A 26,788-nucleotide genomic window follows, 5' to 3' on the forward strand; every position below is an offset into this window, starting at 1 on the left:
CAGGCACACCTCCAGACTGGTTTGCCAGCATGACGCACTGGAATTACTCCACGTGCAACTGGCAGGTGGCAAGACACCCATCCAATTTATAGCCGGCTATAGACCCCCCTCTAGGACTCGGGACACCCACTCCTCCTACCTGGACCTACCTGACTGAGTCGAGATACCCCCCTAACACCCTGATCCTTGGTGACTTCAACTACCCCACCATAGATTGGGTGAACTATTCCTGCACTAATGCATTCACCCAATGATTCCTTGACTTCAATTATAGCGCACTACTCCAGCTTGTCTTATCCTCCACAATAGGAGAAAACATTCTGGACTTGGTTCTCACCAGCATGGGCAACCGTTGCACCACACCCATAGTATGTTCTTCCCTAGTAAGATCACATCATTAGTCTGTCTCATTTGAAGTTTCTATCCCGTCCACCCCCTCCCCAGCCATAACAAGACTAAAAACCTTCTCAAAAGCTGACTACAATCTCCTAAGGGAGGGTATCCGTAGCTTCACAACACCACCCCCTTCACAGGATGCAGACAACTATGCTGAACAGTATGCCAATGCAGTACACAAGCACCTGTACAACTGCATGGACTCAGCCATACCCAAAAGAACTAAAACCTGCTCCTCAAGGAAACACAAACCTCTCTGGTGGACATCCTCTATCAACAGGCTTTACAACAAAAGGAAGAAACTGTTGTCCAAGGGTAAAAAGAAAAAATCCAAAATGGAAAAACTCCCTCCTCAGCCTCAACAAGCACTAGTGAAAACCTCCAAAGCCAATTATGAATTGAAACTAGCCTCCAAAACAAAGGGAAACCACAAAGTCATCTTCAGTTACATCAGGAACCTCATTGGCAAAGTCCAGGTTTGTTCTAAATTAGTACTTAACGGTACCACTTACACTGATCATGTTGACATAGCCAACCTGCTAGTAAATAAATTCAGTGGAGATTTCAACCCCCTATCCACCCCAAAGGCCAATTCCACATCCCTGATACTTGTCCCACACCTCACATCTCTGTAGATAAAGTGTTAAATCCAAGGCAAAGAACACAGCTTCCATGGGACCTGACAGTATCCCAGGCTGTATTTTGCACCATCTCCAGCAAGAACTAGCTTCGCCATTAAGCACCCTATTCAATCACAGCTTATGTACAGGTTTCATTCCAGAAGAGTGGAAAACTGTCATTGTCATCCCCTTGCACAAATGTGGTGCCACTACTTACCCTGGAAACTAACCCACCATAAGCTTAACAAGTCTGATCTGTAAAGCCATGCAGCGTATTATTATGGATCTCATAAACAAGGACATAGGCAATCTCCAAGCACTTGATCCCATCCAGTTCGGATTATGTCAAGGGTAGATCTTGCCTGTTAAACTTGGTTGACTTCTTTGAGACCGTCACCAAGGCCTTGGATGAGGGAAAGTCAGTACACACAGATTACCTTGACTTGGCCAAGGCCTTTGAACACTCCCCCACTTGGGCATCATCCAAAAGCTAACACAACTGGTGTAAATCCCTATCTCATCAGATGGCAACTAGCTCCCCAATGGGACCCACAAGATCAAAACAGGCACCTCTATCTCAGACAGCAGACCTGGGACTAGTGGTGTTCCCCAGGGTTCTGTCCTGGGACCGCTACAGTTTGGCATCTCCTTTTCAGAGGTCCAGACAAAGACAAAAGGCCTGTGGCTGACCAAGTCTTCAGATGACTGTAAGTTGGGTGCCGTCACTGACTCCCCAGATGATGTTAACATACTGCAAGAGGGTCTCACAGCAACAGATGACTGCTACCAAAATCATGGCCTTAAGTTGAACGCAAAAAAATATATTATACCATTCGGCAAAACATGACCCCTACTGATTACCACATCAATGACAATCCCCTAAGAATACACCCTGTGGTGAGAGAAATGGGTACTCAGGTTGACAACAACAATCTCACATTCGACCATCATGTAGCAGCAGTGGTAAGAAAAGCCTTTTACTTGGTTCACCTCATTAAGTAAAGGGATTGCATCCAGAAAAAAAGGAGGTTATTACCTCTCTGTACTCTTCCCTCATTAGGCCAATAAATAAGTATAAAAAAAAGTTATGTACTTACCATAACGTTCCATCGGAGTAGTTGTACTTCATTTGTCTTCAACCTGTGGGATACTGGATCTGTATCAGGCTCTGAGCCGGCAATCTCACTAGCATCTGCTCCAAACTCCTCCCCTTACCCATAATACACCTCCACTACCTTCCAACCCCCAGATAGAGTTTGCTGATCCTTATACTGATAACCCAACCTGAAAAAATACTTTATGACCTACCACTGCAGCGCGCAGTCTGTTCACATGACAAGTTCAGGGGGAAGGAAGAGGGACGGTCGAAGACAAATTAAGTAGAACTACTCAGATGGAACATTATGGTGAGTACATAACTTCTTTATCTGAAGTACTTTACTTCATTTGGTCTTCAACCTGTGGGACAGAGTCCCCAGCTACTAAACTCCTGGGTGGCCCTCATGGAAGGACATTCCGGAGCACCGTGGAACCAAAGGATGCTCTCCTTCTAGAAGTCAAATCCAATTTGTAGTGAGAAATAAAGGTATGAGATGAGGACCAAGCAGCTGCAGAACAAATATCATCCAATGACACTCTAGACCAAAAGGCCGCAGAAGTAGCCATGGACCTAGTGGAATGAGCTTTCACCTGACCTGGAGGAGACATGCCTCTGTCCTTATAGACATGAAGGATGCATGAGGAAATCCACCTAGCAATTGTGACCTTGGAGATAAGTTTTCCCAAAAAGGGTTTATAGAAGGACGCAAACAGTTGATCAGATCTATGGAAGTTTTTGGTCCTGTGTAAATAAAATTGTAACCGTCTATGAACATCCAACAAATGGAGTTTGTATTCCATTTTGTTAGCAAAATTAGAAAAGAAAAACAGTAAATTTATGGTTTGATTGATATTAATTTGTGATGCCACCTTAGGAAGAAAGGACGGATTGGTCTGAAGGGAAACCCTATCTTTATGGAAAGTCATATATGGAACTTTGATGGACAAGGCTTGCAATTCTGAAACCCTCTTAGCAGAAGTGAAAGTCAAGTTTTAGATCTGTGATTGCAGCAGGTTCAAAAGGCAAAGCGACCAAAGCTTGAAGAACCATAGTAAGGTCCCATGGGGGAACAGGATCCTTGATCGGGGCAGTGTAACAAAAAAGACCCTTTGATAAAGGCTTTACACAGTCTGGAAGAGGCTAGTGAGGTCAAATTCTCACCCACATGAAAATGAGAAATGGCAGCCAACTGAACTCTGATAGTAGAAGAACTAGCTCCCTGTTTAGAAAATATTGACTAGGAAATCAAGAATGTCAGAAATAGGAGCTGTGAAGGGGTCTAAACTCCTTTGAGAAGCCCAAAAGGAAAAACTTTTCCATTTGCTGTGGTAAACCTTCCAGGGTGAAGACTTATGAGCAGCCACCAGAATAGACCTAACTAAAGAGGATAATCCAGGAGTCCTATCGATCATGGGAACTGGAGCAGCCAAGCTGTGAGCTTCAAACTGTCCAGGTTCGGATGAGGAACCCCACAATGGGTGTGAAATCTGATCCTGACTGGGATCCAAGATCCAGGGAGGAGCCAGAAGGGGAGACCAAAGGAAGGGGAAACCATACCTGGAGAGGCCAAAACGGGGCAATGAGGTTCACTTTGCTCCCAAGTCGATGAGCTTTCTGTAGAAACCTTGGAATAAGAGGTACTGGAGGGCAAGCATACAGAAGTCCGGGAGGCCAAGCATGAACTAGTGCATCTCTGGGGGACACCCCCAGCAGGAGGTTCAGAGCGAAAAACTCGCTGCTCTTCACGTTGGAAGGAGATGCGAACAGATTGACCCCACTTCAGGAAGATCTGCTCCGCTACTGGATCGACTCAGAGACCACTTGTAAGGCATCAAAATAGTCCGACTTAACCTGTCCGCTGGAATGTTGGACTGTCCCGGAATGTGCACTGCTATGAGAAAACGACCGGTGGAGAAAGCCCATTCCCACACTCTCACTGTCTAGCGAAAAAGGGGGTAAGATCTGGTCCCTCCCTGTTTGCTGATGTACCAGACCACCGACATGTTGTCTGACTGAATTGCAATGGTTCCCAGAGGAAGAAAGGCATGAAGGGCCTGCAACGCCAAAAGGGCCACCTTCATCTCTAGAACGTTTATATGCAAGCTGGTCTCTACAGGGGACCACAGGCCTTGGACTGTCCTGTTCGAACAATGCCCCCCACCCGAGTTGGGAGGTGTCCTTGGTCACTGTGGTTTGGATGGGAGCTGAAACAAAGGGTCGTCCCTCCAAGATCTCCGAAGAGCACATCCACCACAGAAGGAACGACCGACAGACTCATCTGAGTTGTATTGGATATGATAATGGAAGTTACAACAGGGACCATTGCACAGCTAGTGTCCACTGTAGAATTCTCATATGTAACCGGGCGCACGGAGAAACGTTATGGTCGCCGCCATTGAACCTAAGGCCTTCAATACTGATTCTGCCAATGGAAGATGAGAATGGTAGATCAGAAAGACATGCATCCTCAGGTTTTGTACTCTCTCCATGGTCAGGAAGATTTTGCACTGTAAGGTGTCTATCCTTGCCCCAATGTAGTCTATCATCTGGACATTATTTAGAAGTGATTCAGATGCATTGATTGTGATCCCCAAATACAGGGCAAGCTTTAAGAAATAATCCCTGTTTTGAGAAAGTAGATGCCTGGTGGGAGCATTGAGGAGCCAATCTTCCAGGTATGGGTAGACCATCACTTTGGTGAACACCCTGGGGGTTGTGGTGAGACCAAAGGGTAGGGCTCAAAATTGGTGATGAACGACTCCTAGCCGGAAGCGGAGAAACTTCCTGGAGCTTCTGTGCATTTTTATGCGATAGTAGGCATTCTGGAGATCTAACGAGAATATCCAGTCGCTCTCTTGCAGGTACGGCATGATGGACTGTAGTGTGACCATCTGGAACTTTTCTTTGGCAACTGACAGGTTCAGGGTAGCTAGGTCCAGAATGGGTCCTAAGTCCCTCATTTTCTTTGGCACCAAAAAGAATCCGGACTGATCTGGGGGGACTGGTTCGATGGCTCATTTTCGTAGAAGCTTGGAAATTTTCTGTGCTGCTGCCTCCCTTTGCGTGGGTGGTGTTTGGGAGGAACCACAAAACGGATAGTGTATCCCCTGGTAATGATCTGAAGCACCCAGTGGTCTGATGTAACAGACTCCCATGCCTCCAGCAACTGCCTCCAGAGTAGAGCAGTTAGGCAACCCCTTAGGGTTGCTGTCCGGGCCTGACGGAGAAAGGTTCTAGAGACCCAAAATTCTTCTGACCCCCTCTGCCTCTGGACCGGCATCCATTCTGTCCCCCTCTGCCCCTGTGGGAAGAACAGCCCTGAGTGTCCCAGGAATACTGTGATTTCCAGAACCACATCTTCTTTTGCCCTCTCTGATTCCGGAAAAAGGATCTTTGAGGGTTCGAGAAGCAGATTCCAATGGCAGACAGTGTCTTCCCATCCTTCTCACTCTGGACTAAAGCCTCTTTGAGGGTCTTACCAAAGAGAGTAGAGCCGTCAAAAGAGGCATTGGCAAAGGACGCCTTGAAAGGTTCCGAAAACAGACATAGTCTGAGCCAGGCGTTGCACCTCATGGACACGCCAGACCCAGATGCCCTAGCTGCTCCTTCAGTAGCATATGAAAGAAGTCGTATGGATGTGTTGGAGACTGCTTTCAAAGTGGCCATCCTCATGGAGAACGAGTCCCTGTCCTCCTGTGACATGGACTTAGGGGGAGACTCCGCCAGCTCCTTGAGCAGGTCGATCTGGAGTCTCGTGATGTGGGCCAGGTAGTTTAGCACCCTAACAGAAAAGGTTGATGTGTAAACCCACTTCCTGGTCCATCATTCATGACTCTCGGTCAGGAGGATGAACAGAGGAACACTCTTGGGCTAGTTCCTTCTTTGTGGCTGCTGCTACCACCATAGCGTCTATGGGGGAGCCCTTGTTCCACGCTGACCTATCTGAGGGTGGACTTAAGATCTTATCAGGCCATTTAGGGATTGGTTTCACAGTGTCCGGCTCCTTCCAGGCCCACAAAGTGACCAGATCCACCAAGGAATCTACGGGAGGGAACACCAGGAAGTAGATGGGCCCATGCCAAAAGCCTCCAGGAACACAGACTCATCAGAAGAAGGTTTGGGGATGGACCAACCTCCCCGCTGGTGAAGGATTTCCATGATGTCTCCAAAGGAGACATTCTCGGGAGGTGACCTGGGGGAACCTTCCCCATTATCCAAATCCGTGTCCTGGGTGAGGGACTCGGGGGAGTCCAAGTGCCTCCTCTTACACTTATACTTGTGAGGCACCTCTCCGGGGGGAAACTCACAAGCCACTTGTTACTCAGGGGGAACCATCTGGGGCTCCTCGAGCACAGGCTGTCCCTCTGGTAAAATGATGGGATTCGTAGAAAGAGCCGAGGGGGTCGGGGCGGAGTCTGAGGGGATAGTCAAGGGTCTCGATCCAGCAGAGAGAACCCTTTCTACCACGAAAGCCGAGGGAGAATGAACCTCCTAGGGAACCAATAAGGAAGCCGGTCTCTCCAGATCCGACGTGAGAATCGGAGCTGGGCCCGAAGTGGACGGAGCTCCGAGGGAGGGAACTTGGCCCGACAAAGCCAGAGCCGATGAAAAAGTTCCGCTCCCTTGGACCCGACACCCAAGCTCCGGCTCAGAGAGTGGCTTGGATCCGACATGCTCCAGGCAGTTGTCGGCATCGAGGAAGCAGGTACTGTCGGCTCCGACCCACTGACTAAGGCCATCCTTGGATCCGAGTACACCGAACCCGGTGAATGGATCAGAAAAGGAGAAATTGGTGTAAAAAAAGAAAGTGAGCTCCCCCCTCCTGAGAGAGAGGGGGGGCTGGCAAGACCCCCATCTGGATCTGAGTATGAATGAACCTCCTCATCATTTTATCTATTTCAACTTCTGATAAGCTCCACATGGACCTCGAGGAGGCCACGGACTCCGACCTTGCAGATCAAGGAACTGAGACCCTAGATGGTGAGCGGGTCTCCTCCAGCTCCAGGGAAAATCTCGGAGATCGGAGCCGAGGGGAGTCACGGATCCTAGGCTTAATTTTGGCGGAAGAAGGGAAGTCAGGGACCTCATGTTTTAAAGGTCTGTGGGATTTTCTCTCTCTCTCTCCTTCTCTCTGCCCCTTTTCTGCTCCACTTCCGCAGGCTTTGAAATGGGAGGTTGAGTCCCAGCCTGGGGGGGAGGAGAAGCAAGGGCAAGAGAGGAAGGAGAGGCAGCCACAGCAGCTGCTGTGACTGAAGCAGAGGACGAAGCAACCACCTCAGAAGTGGGAAGAAGGCCTTTCAGGACCAACTTAGCCTTCCTGCCCTTGATTGCGTGCGGGTTAAAATCCGTGCATATAGAGCAGTCAGTACTTAGATGAGCAACGCCCAAGCACATTACACAGAGTGTGGCCATCTGCTGGAGAAAATTTATGGCCACACTCAGTGCATTTTTTAAACACAAACACAGGCTTATCAGCCATGCTTCTATCAGTCACTCAGACAAGAGAAGGGAAAACAAGGAGAGAAAAATTACTAGTTTTCCCACTTAAACCACTCACCACACTCAAGTCACACAGAACACACTGGGGGGGGGGGGGAAGCAAGTATACTAACCAACTAATGCTAAACTACAACAAAGTTCAAGTTCATAATGTACCAGCGAGGGGAGGAGAAGAGGGAACCTATACTAACACACTATACTAATATTTAGAGAGAAAAAACTTCTTAAAAGCTTACAAAAACCCACTTACTACTCTGAACTGAGGAGATCACGATGCTTCAGCAAGCTGCGACAAATGAGATCTGGGAGTTGGAGGGTAGTGGAGGTGTATTATGGATAAGGGGAGAAGCTTGCAGCTCGGAGCAGATGCTAGTGAGATTGCCAGCTCAGATCCAATAGGGATCCGGAATCCTACAGGTTGAAGACCAAATGAAGTAAACTACTTCAGCTCGCCCTATTTGGTATGAACCTCTCAAACACGTGCACCAACTGGGAAGGCCACAGAAATACCTCAGAGAGAGAATCTATGGCCTCCAGCACCTACCTGTCCTATGCAGACAGGCTCAAATCACTATCACTCTTTTTGGTATCGTACAGATTGCTCCTAGGCTATCTGCATCTTGCCTACAAGGCAGTATCAGACCCTGCCCTACTAGAGATGCTCCATATCCATAAGTCTAATTCCTCGTGTATTACCCGCTCAAATGGCCCAAATCTGATATGTGACAACAAAACCTGCTGGGGAGACAGGTTTGTCTCCCAGAGGCTGCCTTCTCTCTGAAATCGACTTCCCATACATGTCAAACACAGTACCTTGCTGACCCTCTTCAAGCGCAACCTTGATGAGTGGATGGGAAACCACACATTTGTCCCAGGGGTTCCACATGTGTTCCTCGTTGACAGAGGTGACAGGTACTGACTGAAGTTTCCTTTTTGGGTATAAACTCTTGGCTAGGCTTGAAAGGACCCCAGGAGCATTAGCCTAGTAACCTCCTATGATCCTATGAATTTACAACCTGCCTCTAGGTATGATCACTTTAAAGAAAAACATGCTACCCCAAAAGAAAATGTGTTAACACAAATGTCCATACCTTGCTCCCTTAGAGGTACACACATAAGAAGGTTCATTGTTCCTAGTCAAGAGATGCATCATTCTTTAATCCCTCTCTGTCTCAGACAAATACAATTATACAAATGATAAGCATAAGAAAGCATATTACTTAACAGCAAATGCCAAAGTTGAACTGCATCTGATAAAGAAGATACTACAGAAGCTACAAATTGATGATTACATAATGTTCACATATTTCTTCTGCTATTAAAACTAATTTTTAATATGTGGATAATGATAATGCTAATTCAGTGCAGTCCATATATACAGTGTACATTCTTGACAAATAATATTACAGGGATTTTCTTTGAAATGTAAAATGAGATCACCATATTCATTTAATGAAACACGAATAAGACAAAATCTGTATGATACCACACTGTTCAGTATAGAGCAGTTCATTATGTACTTACTGGTGATACATGCGAAGTACATCATAAAGATAGTCCTTTTCTGCATCATTATCAATCAATGAATCAACCTGGAAAAAAAAAAACAGAGTTATAAAGCCAACAGTTTTAAGCTACAACATAAATACATTTTCAATAAGATTTCATTGTACAACTAAAGTCCAAATACATAAACATCATGCTGTGTACCACTGAGTGAATAAACTCCTTTATTGTGGATTCTAACAACATGAATATAATACAACCATACACAGCTCCTACAATTTCTAAATGGACAACTATGGTAGAAACAGTCAAGAAACACATAACAAATTGACAAACATATGTGGTCATGGACATATGCCCCCTGTACAGCATTACACAACTAATCCTTTTTTTTTTATTTAAATATCCCTTTCTAGCCAAAATACCACTCGATTTCTCACAAGATATTAGTGACATGCACTGGAAACTAAAAATAACTGCAACACAAAAACAAGCTGTATATCACTGTACAATCTCCTACCTGATAGTGGCAGAATTCTTGAATGAATATTTTTATAAATCTCTTTGGCCATTCATTTATGTAACACATTCCTCTGCAAGTATAACTCTAATGAAAAATAATTTCCAACTTCAAATGCTCATGTCAGAATTCCAAGATCTATATTAAAGACTCTAAATTCCAAAAACAGATCTGACCTCTTATTTCTGCACTACAAATGCTGAAGCTAACAGCAACCTCCTCATTCATTGACTGGTTCTGTACAGCCAAGTGTCAGCTTACAGAATGATGACAGTCTGGAACAATGGCACAAACTGAAAGACAAAGTAGCAAGACATAACACAGTCTTTTTTTTTTTTTTTACATTTAGAAACTTTTTTTTACATTTACAAACTATTTTCAAAACATCCACGGTGCTTGTAGCTCAACAGGAATGATAGATCTGTGTTTATAAATATATCTTCTTTGTATTTGCAATAGTTGCAATAAAAACACTTTTTTTCAGGTTTTCTTAAACCTAACAGCAGCACTTCTGTCTCATCCAAACAGTGGTACACATACATTCCTATGTGCTTAACCGAGAAAGGGTCACTTATTCCCTTATTCTTAATTTTGTAGTCATCACTTTTTTCCTAAACACTAAGGTAACACTAGCAACACTCCTACATAGCCTTCAGTAAGGAAAAGAGAAAGAAAAGATTCAATATTGCAAACAAAGAATGATATTTGATCTGTTTCCTTTGTTTGCTAAATTGCATCTGCCAACTTAAACATGTTTTTGCTAATAAGTTAATTATATTAATTAAAGTGTCAGAACATAAACAAATACCTGGTTACAGGTATGATTATTTTGGTGGCAATCTTCTAAGCATGCAATTAAACACCCAGTCATGATTCCATGTGCAACTTCTAAACATTCTCAAGGCACAGCAGATAAAAGAAAAAAAAAACGCACAGCCACACATAACATGGCTTCCTAACACATTCTGCAGTTTGCACATGTTATTTTGCTGTAGCTGGGACAACTCTGACCACTTCCAGATTTGGCCTAAATCTCACCATCCACCTGATTTACTGATGCTGTTGTCTGAAAGGCCAACGAAAAAAAAAAAGTTGACCTATGTCCTGCGTATCAGTCACCTGGATTCTGGTATGCATGTTAGATATTTACTCATGCCTTTGTTGGACAGGTAGTGGCTAAAAAGGGTCTGGAAAACACAGATTCACTTATTTGTTTAATAAAAAAAAAATAACTGACCACAAAGTAAAGGCTGAATGGTCTGACTGCTCTTCATGGATGACTTACTAGGGAGAGTTCATGCTGGAGACTTTGTGTGTCAGAAGGCAACTTAACCACAACTTCCAAATTTCCAGTCATCAACAAACTTCACTAGCCCAAGGTCTTTCCTATGTACTAGTGTACTAGATCTGAGAACATAAGGTGAAAAAGAAGAGGTCCCTGCACTATGTCCTGAGAGTCACACATTCTGTTGATATGCCTGCAATTTGCACTGAGTGGGTTCTGTCTTTCAGCCAGTTTGCTATCTTACCACCAGTCTGTTTTTATTAGGTAGTGCAGACTTTAAGTTATTATACTTTGCAACTTTTATTTGAAACCCAAGTAGTGTACACATTTGTTTTCTTCACCCTAACATGCACTGACGTCAAGATTGGTTATTTTAAACAGAATGAATGACAGGTATATGGAGGGGGCTGTGTAACTTTTACAAAGGAATTGCTGATCTTGGAATCTGATTGCTTGTTCTGGTCACTTTATTTTTAAGTTTTATTTGTTGAAATTGATTTTGAAGAATTATCTTAGACCCCATTTTATTACTCATCCTGATAAAAAAAAAAAAAAAGAATGACCAGACCAGAAATGGCCTTGTGGAAAAACATATATACTGTTTATCTTCTATGCTTTTCTGTGATAGACAAACTACAATTCCTCCACCATGCGAGAAGAGTGACAAAGCATTTTATTCCCTTATATTGAGATTTGTCAGGCAAAGCAGAAGCATTTGACTGAAACACAGGCAGAGCTGCTTTTTGCTTGCATGAAAGACTTCATTTTTTTGGGGTGTGATGAAATAATCTCCAGAAAGGTAAGCAAGTACTGTCTGGATAAATAAAAAAAAAAAAGAATTGCTGAATCACAGAGACATTAAAGTGACAAGATATGGTTCTTAAACTATATACACAAAGTGACAGAGATTATGTACATGTTGCAATCAAGTACAGATCTACAGATTGAAAACAACTTGAAGACACAGGAAAAGTGCTCCCATTGGGAAAAAAAAAGATAAAAGTGCTTACGATTTAATGGACTGAAACAGATTTAGTTATATGATTGCAAGCCAAAAAAAAAAAAAAAAAGAATTTGGATAGACAGGACGGTCAGGTACCAAATTATTTATTTATTTTTTTAATTAGAAGTAGGGGTGGGGAGATCTATCATTGCAAATATTAATAAACAGATCATACTGATTAGTGCAACAAGAAAAACAGAACCATATAAAACCCAAAACAGGTTTTGGTGACATAATTAGAAGCCACCCTAAGTTGCTAAGACTGAGTAAAGGTATGTCCAAGTCCTGAGATACTCTATGAATAGAATTTTTTTTGTGGGAATGTTTCAATATAGCAATAACCCACGCCTGGGTGTGGGTAATGCGGGATTTAACCACGGTTGGCGTGGTTTGGTCCCGGCCAAACAAAGACAACCGTGGTTAAATCCCACATTACCACCAGAAGTGGTTATTGCTATTATACTATGACATTATTTAAGAAAAGAAACAATTACTTTTCTTAAATAATGGCATTGTATAATGCCTCTTTGCTGCCCTTCCGCAGCTGTCTGGCATCCGCGGCAGTTCTGATGTACTGCGCATGCCTACACAGTACATCAGAGCTGTGGCCAAAAGCAACGGAGAAAGGAAGATCTCCGTTGCTTTTTTACTGTTTCGCTATGTTAAATGGGTTTAACATGGCGAGACAGCTTTAAAATAAGCAACAGAGATGTCCGTTGCTTATTTTAAAGCTGTCTCGCTGTGTTAAACCCATTTAACATAGCGAAACAGTAAAAAGCAACGGAGATCTTGCTTTCTCCGTTGCTTTTTTTTTTAAACCTGTCTCGCTATGTTAAATGGGTTTAACATAGCGAGACAGCTTTAAAAAAAGCAATGGACATCTCCGTTGCTTTTTTTAAACCTGTGTCGCTATGTTAAACTCTTTTAACATAGCGAGACAGTGTTTTAAAAAAAAGACTTGTACTAATGGAAAAAGTCCGGGCGACCGGACCTTTTTCCATTAGTATAAGTCGATTTACAACGTGCACGCTGGCCAATCAGCGTGCACGTTTTGGAATATTAATAGGTGGTCATGGTATAATATATATTTTTACCCTCAAGCAATTCTAAGAAGCGTTTCCACAGGCTGACTGCAGTTGATGGAGATATTATAAACTTGTAGAGGTACATGGAATCTAATGTTCTGGGAATGTCAAGAAATTAATCAATAAAAAGAAAACCTGCAGAAACTTGACTGAAATATTCTGGAGAGAATTTTGCTTAACTAGGGAAGTAATCCTGCTGGATCATAACACAAAGGATTTAGCAAAACAGAAGACTGTGTTTTTGGACTTGATGGTAGTAGCAGCAACAATGAGAAGAGCTGTAATGCAAAACTGGGAACCCTAAAACAGACAGACTTTTCAAGAATTTATTCGGCTAGTTGATTATTTACCTCAACAGGAAGAACGGGTATATGTGGGTAAAGAGAGACAAGAGATAATATGAATTAGTGGTTGCCCGGGTCTAATATAGGGATGAAATAAGAGGAAGTTGACCTAGGTTCTAGAGCACTTCGCCAATAGGAAAGGATGGCTTAAATAGGGCTGTAAAATAAACAGACACCACAAGCAGATGCTACATATTTATGCAATGAAATCTAGTAGTAAACTGTATAAGTTGACAAGTAATTATTTAACTACTGGAGCAGCATTCAGTGTAATATGTGTTAGCTATGATTATTACTGTACTTTTGATCCACATTACTTGGTTTAAGTGATATGCATTTTTCCCTCTGGTTAAATAAATATTTATTGTTTTAACTCTATAGCCAAAAATTATACTTTGCCTTCATTTTTATTCAAACAACTAATCAAAGCCCTACTACATTAGTTATGCAACTTTGATTCCATACATTTACTGGAAAGCACTTCATAGAGTCATTCATATCTCTCATCTTTAGATATCAATTTTAAAGTCCTTTAGTATGATGTGTTATGCAACCAGCTCTTTTGGGTAACACAGACAACCACTTGAAGGCTATTTGGGTTTTCTGGTAATTATTTCTGTGGTAATATTAGTCACCACATCGAATGTCACTGACATAGACTAGCTTCTTATTTTATTTATTCAGACAAGAAGCTTTATAAGACTGGTCAGTGGTTGATTATTGAAGGGGTGATTTGGGCACTTGCCCAGGGCCCATAGTTCCAGGGGACACATGGTCAGCCAACAAATGAATTTAATTTAAAAAAGTATTTTTACGTTCAGCACTCCTAACTCATTTTCAGTAGCTTATATGATTAACATAACGAGCATTAATTTTAGTATAAAGAAAGCACAAAATGACAGACACTGTGAGAATATTGCTTCTGTATACTCACAGCAACTGTCACTTGTACTAGTCCAACACAGATCACTATCATTGCTTAATGAATTAATTTATTTATAAGTAAATAAAATCTTATTTACGTAAAAATAAATAAATGAACACCTGTGATCCTATGCATAATGCTGTAGCTTTTGGTTGTTGCCTTCGAATTATTCATTTGGAAGTCAATGTGAAGGGCCTGGTTCGTCAAATAGCACAGTGAAGAGCTGTGGACTGCTGAAGGTTGTGGTAAAAAAGAAGTTATGTACTCACCATAATGTTCCATCTGAGTAGGTAAACTTCATTTGTCAGCAACCTGTGGTTTATGGATCCGATACGGATCCGAGCCGGCAGCATACAAAGCAAAAAGATCCAAGCTCCAAGCTCCTCCCCCCACCCATACTGCACTGCAACCTCCTTCCAATCCTCAGATTGAGTTTGCCACTCCATACATGACACCAACAAACTAACCTGAGACCCCTAAACCAAGGGCAAACCTCTAACTCGTGAACTCTGCACATCAAATTCAGCAAAAAACACCAAGGTAAGGGGGAAGGCGGTGGGGACAGCTGCTGACAAATGAAGTTTACTTACTCAGATGGAACGTTATGGTGAGTACATAACTTCTTTATCTGAAGTAGTTAACTTCATTTGATTGGCAACCTGTGGGACAGAGTCCCCAGCTACCCGAAATCTTGGGAAGCCCTTAAGGAAGGATATTTCGGAGCACTGCAGAGCCAAAAGAAGCTCTTCCTCTAGACACCAAATCCAGTTTATAATGATTAATAAAGGTGTGAGAAGATGCCAAGGTAGATGCTGAGCAAATCTCATCCAGGGGAAACTCTAGACCAGAATGCTGCAGACGTCACCACAGAATGTGTAGAATGGGCATGAACTCCTACTGGTTCTGGTAAACCAAGCTCTCTGTATGCTTGTAGGATACAAAGGGAAATCCACTTAGCCAGAGTCACCTTTGAAACTGGTTTCCCTAAAAAGGGCTTAGCAAAGGAAACAAAAAGTTGATCAGATTTGCGAACGGCCGCCGTCCTGTGCAAATAAAAACTTAACTGCCTGTGAACATCCAGCAAATGAAGTTTGTATTCCCTTTTGTTCTGAAAATTAGGGAAAAAGACAGGCAAATTAACAGACTGATTAATATTTGTCTCAGTAGTAACTTTAGGAAGAAAGGATGGATTAGTCCTGAGAGACACCCTGTCCTTATGAAACACAGGGTATGGGGGTTTCATACAAAGAGCTTGCAGCTCCGACACTCTCCTTGCTGAAGTTATAGCTACCAGAAAGGCAGTCTTCCATGACAAAAATTTTAAGTCAACTGATGCTGAGGGCTCAAAAGGAGGTGCAACTAAGGCATGAAGAACCGCAGTCAGATCCCATGGTGGTGACGGATTCTTAATAGGGGGTCGAAGAAGAAAAGTGCCTTTCAAAAAGGTCTTACAAATTCTGCCAGCAGCGAGGGAGCCTAAATTGTCTCCTACATGGAAATGAGAAATAGCTGCCAGCTGTACCCTCACTGTGGAGGAGCTGTCTCCTTGCTGGAAGATACAAGACAAAAAGTCTAATACCACTGGGATTGGAGCGGTAAAAGGATATAGATCAATCTGTAAAGCCCAAATGGAGAAGCATTTCCATTTGCTAGAATAAATTTTTCTGGTAGAGGATTTATGTGCTGCAACCAAGATAGATTTAACAGGAGGAGATATACCGGAAGTCCTAGCAATTATTGGAACTGGAGCAGCCAAGCTGTGAGCTGCAGTCTGTCCAGATTTGGAGGAAGCATTCCAGAGGGATGACGAATTAGATCCGGAATGGGATCCAAGCTCCAAGGTGGAGCTATGAGATGAGACCATACGCAGGGGAACCAGACTTGACGAGGCCAGAATGGGACTATGAGGATCAATCTGCTCCCCAACCAGTGAGCTTTCTGTAAGAACTTTATCATGAGCGGGAGTGGGGGATATGCATAAAGAAGACCGGGTGGCCAAGCATGAACAAGAGCGGCTCTGGGGCTTTCCCTCCTCTGGGGGATTAGAGCGAAAAACTCGCTGCACTTTGCATTGAAAGGCGATGTGAAGAGATCGCAGCAAGGCTGACCCCACTTGAGGAAGATCTGTTCCGCTACACAAGGGTTCAGAGACCACTCGTAAGGAGAAAGGATAATTCTGCTCAATTTGTCCACCAAGATGTTGGACCGACCCAGAATGTGCGTTGCTATCAGAAAGTGGTTGGTGGAGATCGTCCATTCCCAGACTCTCATAGCTTCTCGACAAAGGGGATAAGACTTGGTTCCTCCCTGTTTTTTGATATACCAGACCACTGACATATTCCCTGACTGGATCGCAATAGTTCCCAGAGGTAGATAAGCATGAAGGGCCTGCAACGCTAAAAAGGACTGCTCTCATCTCTATGACATTTATATGCAGAACGGTCTTGTTTTGAGTCCACGTGCCTTAAAAGTCCTGCCCAAACAATGCCCCCCCCCCCACCCTAGGCGGGAGGCGTCCATGGTCACCATGGCTTGGGGATGGGGCAAAAGAAAGGGATGTCACTCCTGCAAATTCCGAGACTGGAGCCACTACTTGAGAGCATTTCTGCACACTCTGCTCAGAGGGATCGGAAAATCTAGAGGTTGATGAAGAACTGACCACTGTACTTGAAACGTCAACTGTAAAATTCTCATATGCAGATGAGCACAAGGGATCAGGTTGATAGCTGCTGCCATGGACCCTAAGGCTCTCAAGACTAATTCTGCAAGGGGTGCAGGGGACTGCAGGAGCACTAACACATGAAGTGTCAGGCTGTGTAGTCTGTCTGGGGTTAAGAATGTCCTGGCCTGGCAAGAATCAATTCTCGCCCCTGTGAAGTCTAACACTTGAACAGGTTGAAGGGAAGACTCCTTAGATTTATGGTAATCCCTAGCCGAGGTGATATCCGGAGAAAGAAATCTCTGGCTAGCAAGAGTAGTTGCCTGGTGGGGGCGATGAGAAGCCAGTCCATGTACGGAAAGACGTGAATGCCCTGAAGTCTCAGGTGGGCCGCTACAACTGCTATGACCTTAGTGAACACCCTGGGGGCTGTGGTGAGACCGAAGGGTAGGACCCTGAATTGATAATGACTGGCCCCTAGCTGAAAGCGGAGGAACCTCCTGGATCGGCTGCCCATCAGAATATGGTAGTATGCATCCTTGAGGTCTCTCGAGCACAACCAGTCTTCCTCCTGCAGGAAGGGCAGGATGGATTGAAGTATGACCGTCCGGAATGTTTCCTTGGCAATGAACAGGTTCATTGCAGACAAGTCGAGAATCGGGCTTAGGTCCCCCGTCTTTTTTGGCACCAAAAAGAAACTGGAACAGATGCCTGATCCAGACTGGTCTGGGGGTACCTGCTGGATGGCTCTCTTTTCTAGTAGTTTTTGTATTTCCAAGGCTGCTACCTCCCTCTGAGTGAGTGGGACATCTGGGAGGTGCCTTGTGTAAAGGGGTTTGTTTATGAAGAGAATAGAATAGCCTCTGAATATTATTCGCAGCACCCAGCGATCTGTCGTGATGGATTCCCATTGGGCTAGGTGCATCGAAAAATGCCCCCCCGACTGCCTCCAGAGAGGAGCAGTCAGGTAACCCCTTAGGGTTGCTGCTCTGGTCGCTCTGAAAAAGGTTCATGTGACCCGAAGTTCTTAGGCCCCCCCTCTGCCTCTGGGCCAGCATCCACCTTGTCCCCCTCTGCCTCTGGGGGAGGAGGAGTGCTGAGCGTTCCGGGACTGCTGAGTTTTCTGGAACCACAGCTTCTTTTGTCCTCGCTGGTTCCTGGAGAAGGACCTTTGAGGGTTAGAGAAGTGGATCCCGATGGCTGACAGCATGTTCCCGTCTTTCTCGCTCTGGACAAGCGTATCGCAGACAGTCTTCCCGAACAGGGTGGAGCCATCAAAGGGTGTGTGAGCAAAGGACGCCTTGAAGGGTTCCGAGAAATTGCAAAGATGGAGCCAGGAGTGACGCCTTAAGGCGATGCCAGACCCGCTAGCCCTAGCGACTCCCACAGTGGCACGAGAGAGTAAACTCATGGACGTATTAGACACAGACTTGAGAGTGGCCATACGAGCCGAGAAGGTTCGTTTATCCTCAGTCGACATGAACTCCGGGGAAGACTCAGCGTACTCTTTCACGAGGTCTCGCTGCAGTCGAATTACGTGGGCCAAGTAATTCAGCGCTCTTATACCAAAGGTGGCTGAAGCAAAAGTCTGCTTTCCAAGATGGTACATAGCCCTGGACTCCTTGTCTGGGGGGTGGACTGAGGAACTTTCTTGGGCGAGTTCCTTTTTTGTGGCCGCCGCTGCCACCACCATGGCATCAACCGGGGAACCTTTGTTCCAAGAAGCTCTATCTGCCGGTGGACTCAGTATTTTGTCGGGTCTTTTGGGTATAGGCTCCACAGTGTCCGGTTCCCTCCACGCTCTGGTGGTAAGGTCCACCAGAGGGTCGGCCGGGGGGGGGGACAACCACGAGGTAGATGGGCCCGTGTCAAATGGCTCCAGAAATACTGACCCATCAGAGGAAGGTTTTTGGGTGGACCACCCCCCCGGCAAAGGATTTCCATAATATCTCCAAAGGAGATGCCTTCGGGGGGTGATTTGGGTGAACCTTCCCCTTCCTCCAAGTCGGTATCCTCAGTAAGGGAATCGGGGGAGTCCAAGTGCCTCCTCTTACACTGGCGTTTGTGTGGGACCTCCTCGGATGGACTCCTGGGGAGGGCTCACAAATGGTTTCTTGTTCCTCCAAGGTAACTGCCTGGGGCGCAATGGACACAGGCTGTCCCTGGGGGGACTGGATGACAGAAGACAAATCCAACTGCAAGGGAACAGGGATGGACCCCGAGGATAGAGTGAAGGGTCTCGATCCTCCAGAGAGAACTCTCTCCACGATGTTGAATGCCGTGGGAGACCCAGCATCCCTGAAACTGGTAGCAGAGACCCTCGGATCCGACGAAGGGATCGGAGCTGAAGCTGGAACAGTCGGACCCGATGGGACGGTATGCCCCGACCATAACAGAGCCAATGACACACTTATCCCCCCGGATCCGACGCCCAACTCTCGGCTCCGAGAGCTCAGATCCGAAAGCGGATCCGACAGACTCGAGGGCATGACTGCCATCGAGGCTGAAGGCACCATCGGCGCTGACCCCCTGATTCCGGGACTCCTTGGATCCATAGACTCCCATATCCGATGGTGGATCAGAGAAGGAGCTATTGGGGCAAAAAAAGGAGCCGAACTCCCCGCACCAGGTGGGGGGGGGCAGAAATACCCCCATCTGCATTTGCATTTGTAGAAACCTTTGCATCATCCAATCCATGTCTGCTTCAGAGATGCTTCCTGTTGATCTGGAGGACACCATTGACGCCGGCCAGGAGAGCTGACGCAAAGACAACCTCGAGGGTGGTCTAGCCTCCTCCTCCCTCTCTGGAGAAAAACATGGTGAATGGAGCTGAGGAGAGGATGGCCTGGGAACTTTTACTGGAGACGAGATAACTTTAGGAGGAGTGGCCTTTGGATCTAACTTGGCCTGTCGGTTACGGCCCCTCTCTCTGTCTTTATCCTTATCCACATGTCTTTCTGTATCCCTGTGCTTTTCTTTAATCTTCTTGGCCTCTTTCTCTCCCTGTGGTAAAGTGGGAGGGTGAGTCCAGGACAGGGGAGAAGGGCCAGAAGGCTGAACAGCCACAGCCATGGCTGGTAAGGAAGCTGAAGAGGAAGAAGTATAAGTTGATTCTGCGGGTAGAAGACCCACCAGAATCAACTTATTCCTGCAATCCCGCAGGGCTCGAGGGTTGAAGGCCATACAAATCTTGCAGCCGGAAGACAAATGGGCCACCCCAAAGCAAACTACACACAGAGTGTGACCATCGGCTGGAGACAGCTTGTAGGCCACACTCTATGCACTTAGAGAAAGTCACTTTCTGACATTCTAAAGAATACACACACACACGACGGGCGGGAAAGGAGGCCTACACTAAAAGAAAGTTTTCAACTTTCAAACACGGAAAAACCCAATATGTATCTTGGCCAATTAATAATTTACCTCAAAATTATCAAAAAGGGCACACACAAACTGAGTTTTAGAGAAAAAAAACCCCTAACACTTGCCTGGAGCTCAAGAATCCCATGCTGGCGAAGCTGCGGCAAATAAGATCGGAGGATTGGAAGGAGGTTGCAGTGCAGTATGGGTGGGGGGGGGGGGGGGGCTTGGAGCCCGGATCTTTTTGCTTGGTATGCTGCTGGCTCGGATCCATATCGGATCCGTAACTCACAGGTTGCTGATCAAATGAAGTTAACTACTTCAGATCAAGGTATTTTTTATTAACCACAAAAAATGCCACAGTGGAACAAAGTACCACTGGAAATAAAACAATAAAATCCAAAAGACTTCCAAAAATCCACAAGGTAAACCAAGGCAGATGTGATAAAAACCAGTTTAATGAACAGTAAGCGCTTTCATGCTCTCCTGAGCACTTACTCAGACCATATAAAAAATACAAATTCACATACACTGCTTATAAAATACATAGCATTTCAAACTAACCTATCACAGAATAAAATCACTTAAATAGTCTCCACCTTTTAAGAAAGGGTTTTAAAGGGAAAGAGGTATTCAAACCTGGTGGTGTGTTGCTGTGTAGCCTAATAATCCAACTGCTCTCTTGCTGTTCTAGAATGTTATTAAGATCTCCCAGTCTACTGTCAGGCTTAAGTTGTTCTAAAACTCTAAACATGAATGTATGTGTAGAGTCCGTGTCCCTCACATGACAGGCTAGGGCATTTGTTGAATCATTCTTCTTAATAGCTAATAAATGCTCACGTATCCTTTCCTTTAATTGTCTCTTGGTCTTTCCTACATAGAAATTTCGACAAGATAAACAACTAGCTAAGTAGACTACATATGTACTACAGCAATTGGTATAAGAATTACTAGTGTATTTAAAATGTGTGATTGGATGTAGGAAACTAGACGCTGTATCTATAAATGAGAATAATTGCATTTGCCACACATAGTGGTACATCCATTATTTATAGAACTACGTGAATTGTTATATTTATAGCATAGCATCTGTCTATAATACTATAGTATATAATACTGCCTGCCTCCCTAATCCTCCCAAAAAGACAGTCACTGCCTATGCAACCCTCTGGTGTTAGATTGGGATGAGAGCAGAGGTTCAAATGGCCACAGTCATATATTTCAAGTGACTGCTGAAATACATATACATAGCATGCCTACTTACTCTTCGATCCTAACCCCCAAAGGCAACCGGCTGTATATGTGCCTGATGTTTGATTGTGAGGAAAGTGAAAATACATAATGACTGCAATAATGTATTCTACTTTGCTGCTACCAGGCAGTTCACTGCCTCTACAGGAGCTAAAATAACCTTCTTTGTATACCTCTGAGGTCTGTTAGAAAAGTAAGGAAAATGATGACTACACAATCCCCAGCACCCTCGTAACCTATGATAAATTTCTGTACACAAACATCTGCGCAGGGATATTTTAGAATGTTTGTGGTTGAGGACAAAGGCTATTATCAGTTTTATCCTAACAGGGTCATGTCATAACTCCATTCAGGCTAAAGAGTGCAATCAGAAAATGAAAGCATTTTTTTCTCGTCATTTTTCTCAACCACAAACAGCTTTTTTGGGGGTCCCCACAGTCAAAGATGATTAAGGGAGCCTCCTGTATCCATTAATACAGTTTAGGGAGTGGGGAACACCAGATTCCTAGACGATCTAAGTGTCTGAATGCTCTGGGATATATTTTATACCTTACTTTTGAAATATAATCACTAGTTAGCTACATTTTTATCAATACCCTGAAGAATAATGTGTGTGTTTCGGCATTATTGGATATGTGCATTGATAAAAATCTGTGATATTTTTTTACACACACACACACACACACACACACACATCACAGCAATGCTAATTTTGTACTTATTTCAGCAAGTACATTGTACTAGTACTACCACGCAAGATCAGTGACTGCTGTTTAGCAGTCATCAAACAGCAACAAGGATAAGTCACTTTTATTTACCTCAGTAAGGAGTAAATTAATACCTATCACTATCCCTGATTTCACATATATTCCTGATTTTGTCTCATAATTTTGCTCTGTCACAATAAATCCAGTCATCAGAGTTTTATACTTATTATTGTCTAAAAAAATGCATGTTGATGCAAAATGTGTTATTATAGTAACTTTTTAAATGAATTAGAGTAACATATAAAATGTGTTCCTCATTTTGAGACTTTATTATGCTATTATTTTTATCACTGAACAGAATTCTTCAGCAAAAATGTTGAGAGTTACAGTCTCAGTTGTTCTGCCAGTATGTATAAAAATCTGAAAGAGAAACCATTTCTGAAGATTAGAAGCATCAGCTCTTCTTAAAACTCCACAGTTTGCACTGAGATCGGTCACCCCGGGCTGCTGATCTCTGTAGTGCTTACTTTGCTTATGTTCATTACAGCTTTGTCCTAACAGGGTCATATCACAGTCCTGTTCAGGTTAAACAGTATAACTGAAACTTAATACATTTTTTCCCCAACCAACAACAGTTTTTGTGGTGCCCCCACACAGACACTGATGATTAAGGGGCCCCCTCCAGCCACAGTTGTAGGTACCTAAAACTGGCTATGTTGTTAATTTTAGTGAAGAGGATGTCCACCATCAGGGCTTAACTAGGCCGGGGCATTATGTCATTGGTAAAATATTTAATGAAATTGTAAAGCTTGTTACTTGACAAAATACTGTTACTATAACTAAAGATGTTTGAATTTTGAAGGAGATAAATATGAGTTATTATTACTTACCTGCTTTATTAAGTATATAAGATTGCTGCACTAGCTTTTGATGGTTTGACAGACATGTTACAAAATATCAAGATAAGATAACTTGCTGTGGTTGGGGGCCCCCAGCGACCGCAGGGTTCGCTGGTGCCTAAAACCGGCTATGACTGGGAGATCTTAATAACATTCTAGAACAGCAAGAGAGCAGTTGGATTATTAGGCTACACAGCAACACACAACCAGGTTTGAATACCTCTATCCCATTAAAACCCTTTCTTAAAAGGCGGAGTCTATTTAAGTAATTTTATTCTGTGATAGGTTAGTTTGAAATGCTATGTATTTTATAAGCAGTGTATGTGAATTTGTATTTTTTTATATGGTCTGAAGAAGTGCTCAGGAGAGCATGAAAGTGCTTACCGTTCATTAAAATGGTTTTTATCACATCTGCCTTGGCTTACCTTGTGGATTTTTGGAAGTCTTTTGTATTTTTTTTATTATTTTAATTCCAGGCAAACAACCAGATATAGGATTGCTAGCTGAAGTCAGTATGGGTACGCAGGCTGGCTGTGGATGAAAATTTCCATTTACTCAGTTTAAAGTCTGCATGAATCAATTTTGAATTTGTTCCTGATTTAGAAGACTGTCTATAAATTTGCCTCATGTTTTGGTCTGTGCCTCACAAAAAAAAATTTTTTGTCAAGCAACTGAGGATTGCTGCCACTAAAATTGGAGTAGGGTTGTTGGTGTAGACAAAAGTAGTACACTTAAATCTGGTTTTACAAGACTAGTGTGCATTTATTTGAACTATATTGACTATTTATTCTCTGGCAGCTGTGTGAAACAAAGTTTAATGTGTCCCAAATTTCAGAGACTTTCTCTGACTCCCTAAGATTTTTCAGTTTGTGCCACACAAAATGTTTTTTTTTGGCAAGTCACTGAACTTCAGTCACTAAATGGTGACAGACATTTAACTTTTAAAAAATTATATCCTTCAGAAAATACATGCTAATTCAAAACTGTTATTCTAGCAACTTTAAGTATATAAGAACAATATTTAAATACTCCCAGATTTTAGGCCATTACGCCTTTTTATTTTGTGGGTTTGTCCTTGTCTCTTCTGCAAAGCAGTTGAAAGATATTTTTATCACAGATGAGGTTTACATGACAGTGCTGGGTGCGGGTGGGGGACTGTTTATGGATGAAAGTAACTTATTCTGGTTGTTTGCTCAGTAAACCACCAGTCATTGCAGGACTAATGTGCACTGGTGTGAAATAAAAATACTTGTGGCTGTTGTTTATGTGAAACAACATACATTGATTATTTAATTACTTATTTATTTTACAATTCGGTTAACTGTGTACGTTGGTTTTTCTAATGACCCTTACATAGCATTCAGCTATCCACAACTAAGCAGAATACCCTTGATTTTGTATACATTTCTGGTGTGTTCCAAATGGAATGTATGGTCTCTGGCAAATCACTGAGGATTATAGTCACTACAAAATGACAGATACCTGAGATTCAGACTTCATATGCTTCAGAAAATGCATGCTAATGTAAAAGTTGTTATTCTACCAACTTTCTAGTTTTAATAGCTTCTAGTCATACTTTTTCTTCTTCCCTGACCACCTCATAATCTATGATCTCTCTTATGTTTAGATAATCTCTAACCTCATCTTTTTCTATCCAATTTCCCCCCTACAAACCCTTCCTCATCTTACTTTGAGAAACTACAGTGTCTACATTACAATAAGAAATTATATCAAATGACTGTATAATACAAATGTCAGCTATAATAACACAGAATGTAATCTCTGGTGTACTGTATGTCTTGTATATTTTTTTTTTTTTGTATAATTTCTTGTATAAGGTTTGTATAATTCTTTTATAGGTTTTTGTATAATCTCCATATGTGGATCTTTTCTCTCCAGGCCTCCAATGAAAATGAGTCTTATCCCAGTCGAACTTTGCCGGTAAACAAATGTAAAATAAATAAATAAATAAAAATGTTGGTGATTTTGGGTCTTTTCCCCCTCATTTTTGTTTTGTCACCTATTCTTGTGCTAAAAGGTTGATAGGTATCTTTTATAACAATCAGATGAAATGAAACAGCAAATGGATTATAACTGCTGAGTATGGGTGGGGGCTATCTGTGAATGAAAGTTACTTGCTCTCCTCTTTGCTCAGTTTACAGAGACTAACTTTACAGGACTAGTGTGCATTTGTGTGAAATAAGATGAAATGCTTGTCCTACTGTGCATGTGTGTTTCACACACCTGAAATAAAAATAAGTTTATCACCATCAGATATCTGATGAAGGCATAGTCAAAACTGATGCTATAACTGGGTATGAGGCATTTTGTGGATGAGATGGCTTTTTAGGACTAGTGTGCATTTGTGTAAAGCAAGCTGGAATACTTTATTGTGGCCATTTTCATATCACAGTTGAACATTAGAGATGGACACAGTCAAACATCAATGGCACAACTGGTAGTGTGCTGGTCTTTAATGTTTGAAGATCAGAAAGCTGTGGGTTCTATTCCCAACACAAGTGCATGAAGACGTGCTGCACTCAGAGTGTTTCATCTTTTTGATAACGTTACACTGATGCTTCATCTTCCTAAATTGGTGGTAGCTCAGGTAAATGTAAAAGATTCCATGGCACTTATGAAAAAGAGTAGGGGGAAGTGTACTCTAGTAGTATAAATACCACCTTGGGACTGACCTGTAAAGTGGTCACTAGCCTAGGGAGACTCTGACCTGTAAAGAGGTCTCTAGCCTAGGCGGACTCACATGGTCAACAAAGGAGAAATTAAAAATAGATAACATGGCTGTAACTGATGGGTACATACACTGATGTACTATAATGACCTGAGTTCAAATGGTCCTGAGTCAGGAAGCTACATTCAAATGAACATTTATGTGTGGTCCAAAAAAAAAAGAGTCTGTGACAGGCCCATGATTTGAAAACCACCCAAGGTGTACTTAATCCAGGACTGAGACTGGTCTAGTATGACTTGCCCACAGTGACAACCTCTGGCTTCCAGTTACTTAACAGGCCTTCCTCCATAAGTAATTCCATCAGCTCCTCTACCAAGGAGGGGTCAAAGTAGCTGAACTATACTTTTCCATACCTGTTCTGTTTCTACTTCCAAGAACTGGGATCATCACTGCTTTCTTCACATCAATGGATAATACGGCAGACTTCCATGAATTATGACAGTCTTGCAAGTGGTTCTACTAGCTCTTCCCTCAGCTGCCCAAGAACTCAGGGGTAAATTCCATCTAGTCCCTGTAATTTAACCACTTTAATTAACCACTCTTCCATGACCACCTCTTCTGCACTCACATTGGATGAATTCCTCTAAACAGAACACACTTGCTGGTATTTACTCCCTATCATTCATTTTTTACAAGCAGTCACTCAGCATCTCTGGCCTTTTTTATCACTCTCTCTTTCTCTCCATTTCGCTTACATTTATAAGCCTATTTATACATACATCTCAGCCATGTTTTCCTAACACTTCTTAATGTACCATAAAAAATTATCCTGCTTCATAAAGGTACCTATTATTTCCCTTCAATATAAGCATGTATTGCTTTGATTACTTTTTCTGCCTCATTCTGATTCAGCTGAATATATCCAAACTTTGTTTCCAGAA

General features: G+C 43.1%; 1 protein-coding gene across 2 annotated transcripts in view; it reads right to left on the reverse strand.

Moving 5' to 3' along the window:
- The window catches only part of USH1C (USH1 protein network component harmonin), a 3,114,702-nt gene that overhangs the window by 2,912,980 nt on the left and 174,934 nt on the right, over window positions 1-26,788 (reverse strand). For both annotated transcript variants that reach the window (XM_044082874.1, XM_044082873.1), the window contains exon 2: window positions 9,139-9,206. In XM_044082874.1, coding sequence (XP_043938809.1) covers window positions 9,139-9,206 — 68 coding nt within the window. The remainder of the gene's footprint in view (window positions 1-9,138; window positions 9,207-26,788) is intronic.

Source organism: Protopterus annectens, chromosome 9.part0 (genome assembly GCF_019279795.1).
Source record: "Protopterus annectens isolate FY-2018-M chromosome 9.part0, PAN1.0, whole genome shotgun sequence".
Lineage (NCBI taxonomy): Eukaryota > Metazoa > Chordata > Ceratodontiformes > Protopteridae > Protopterus > Protopterus annectens.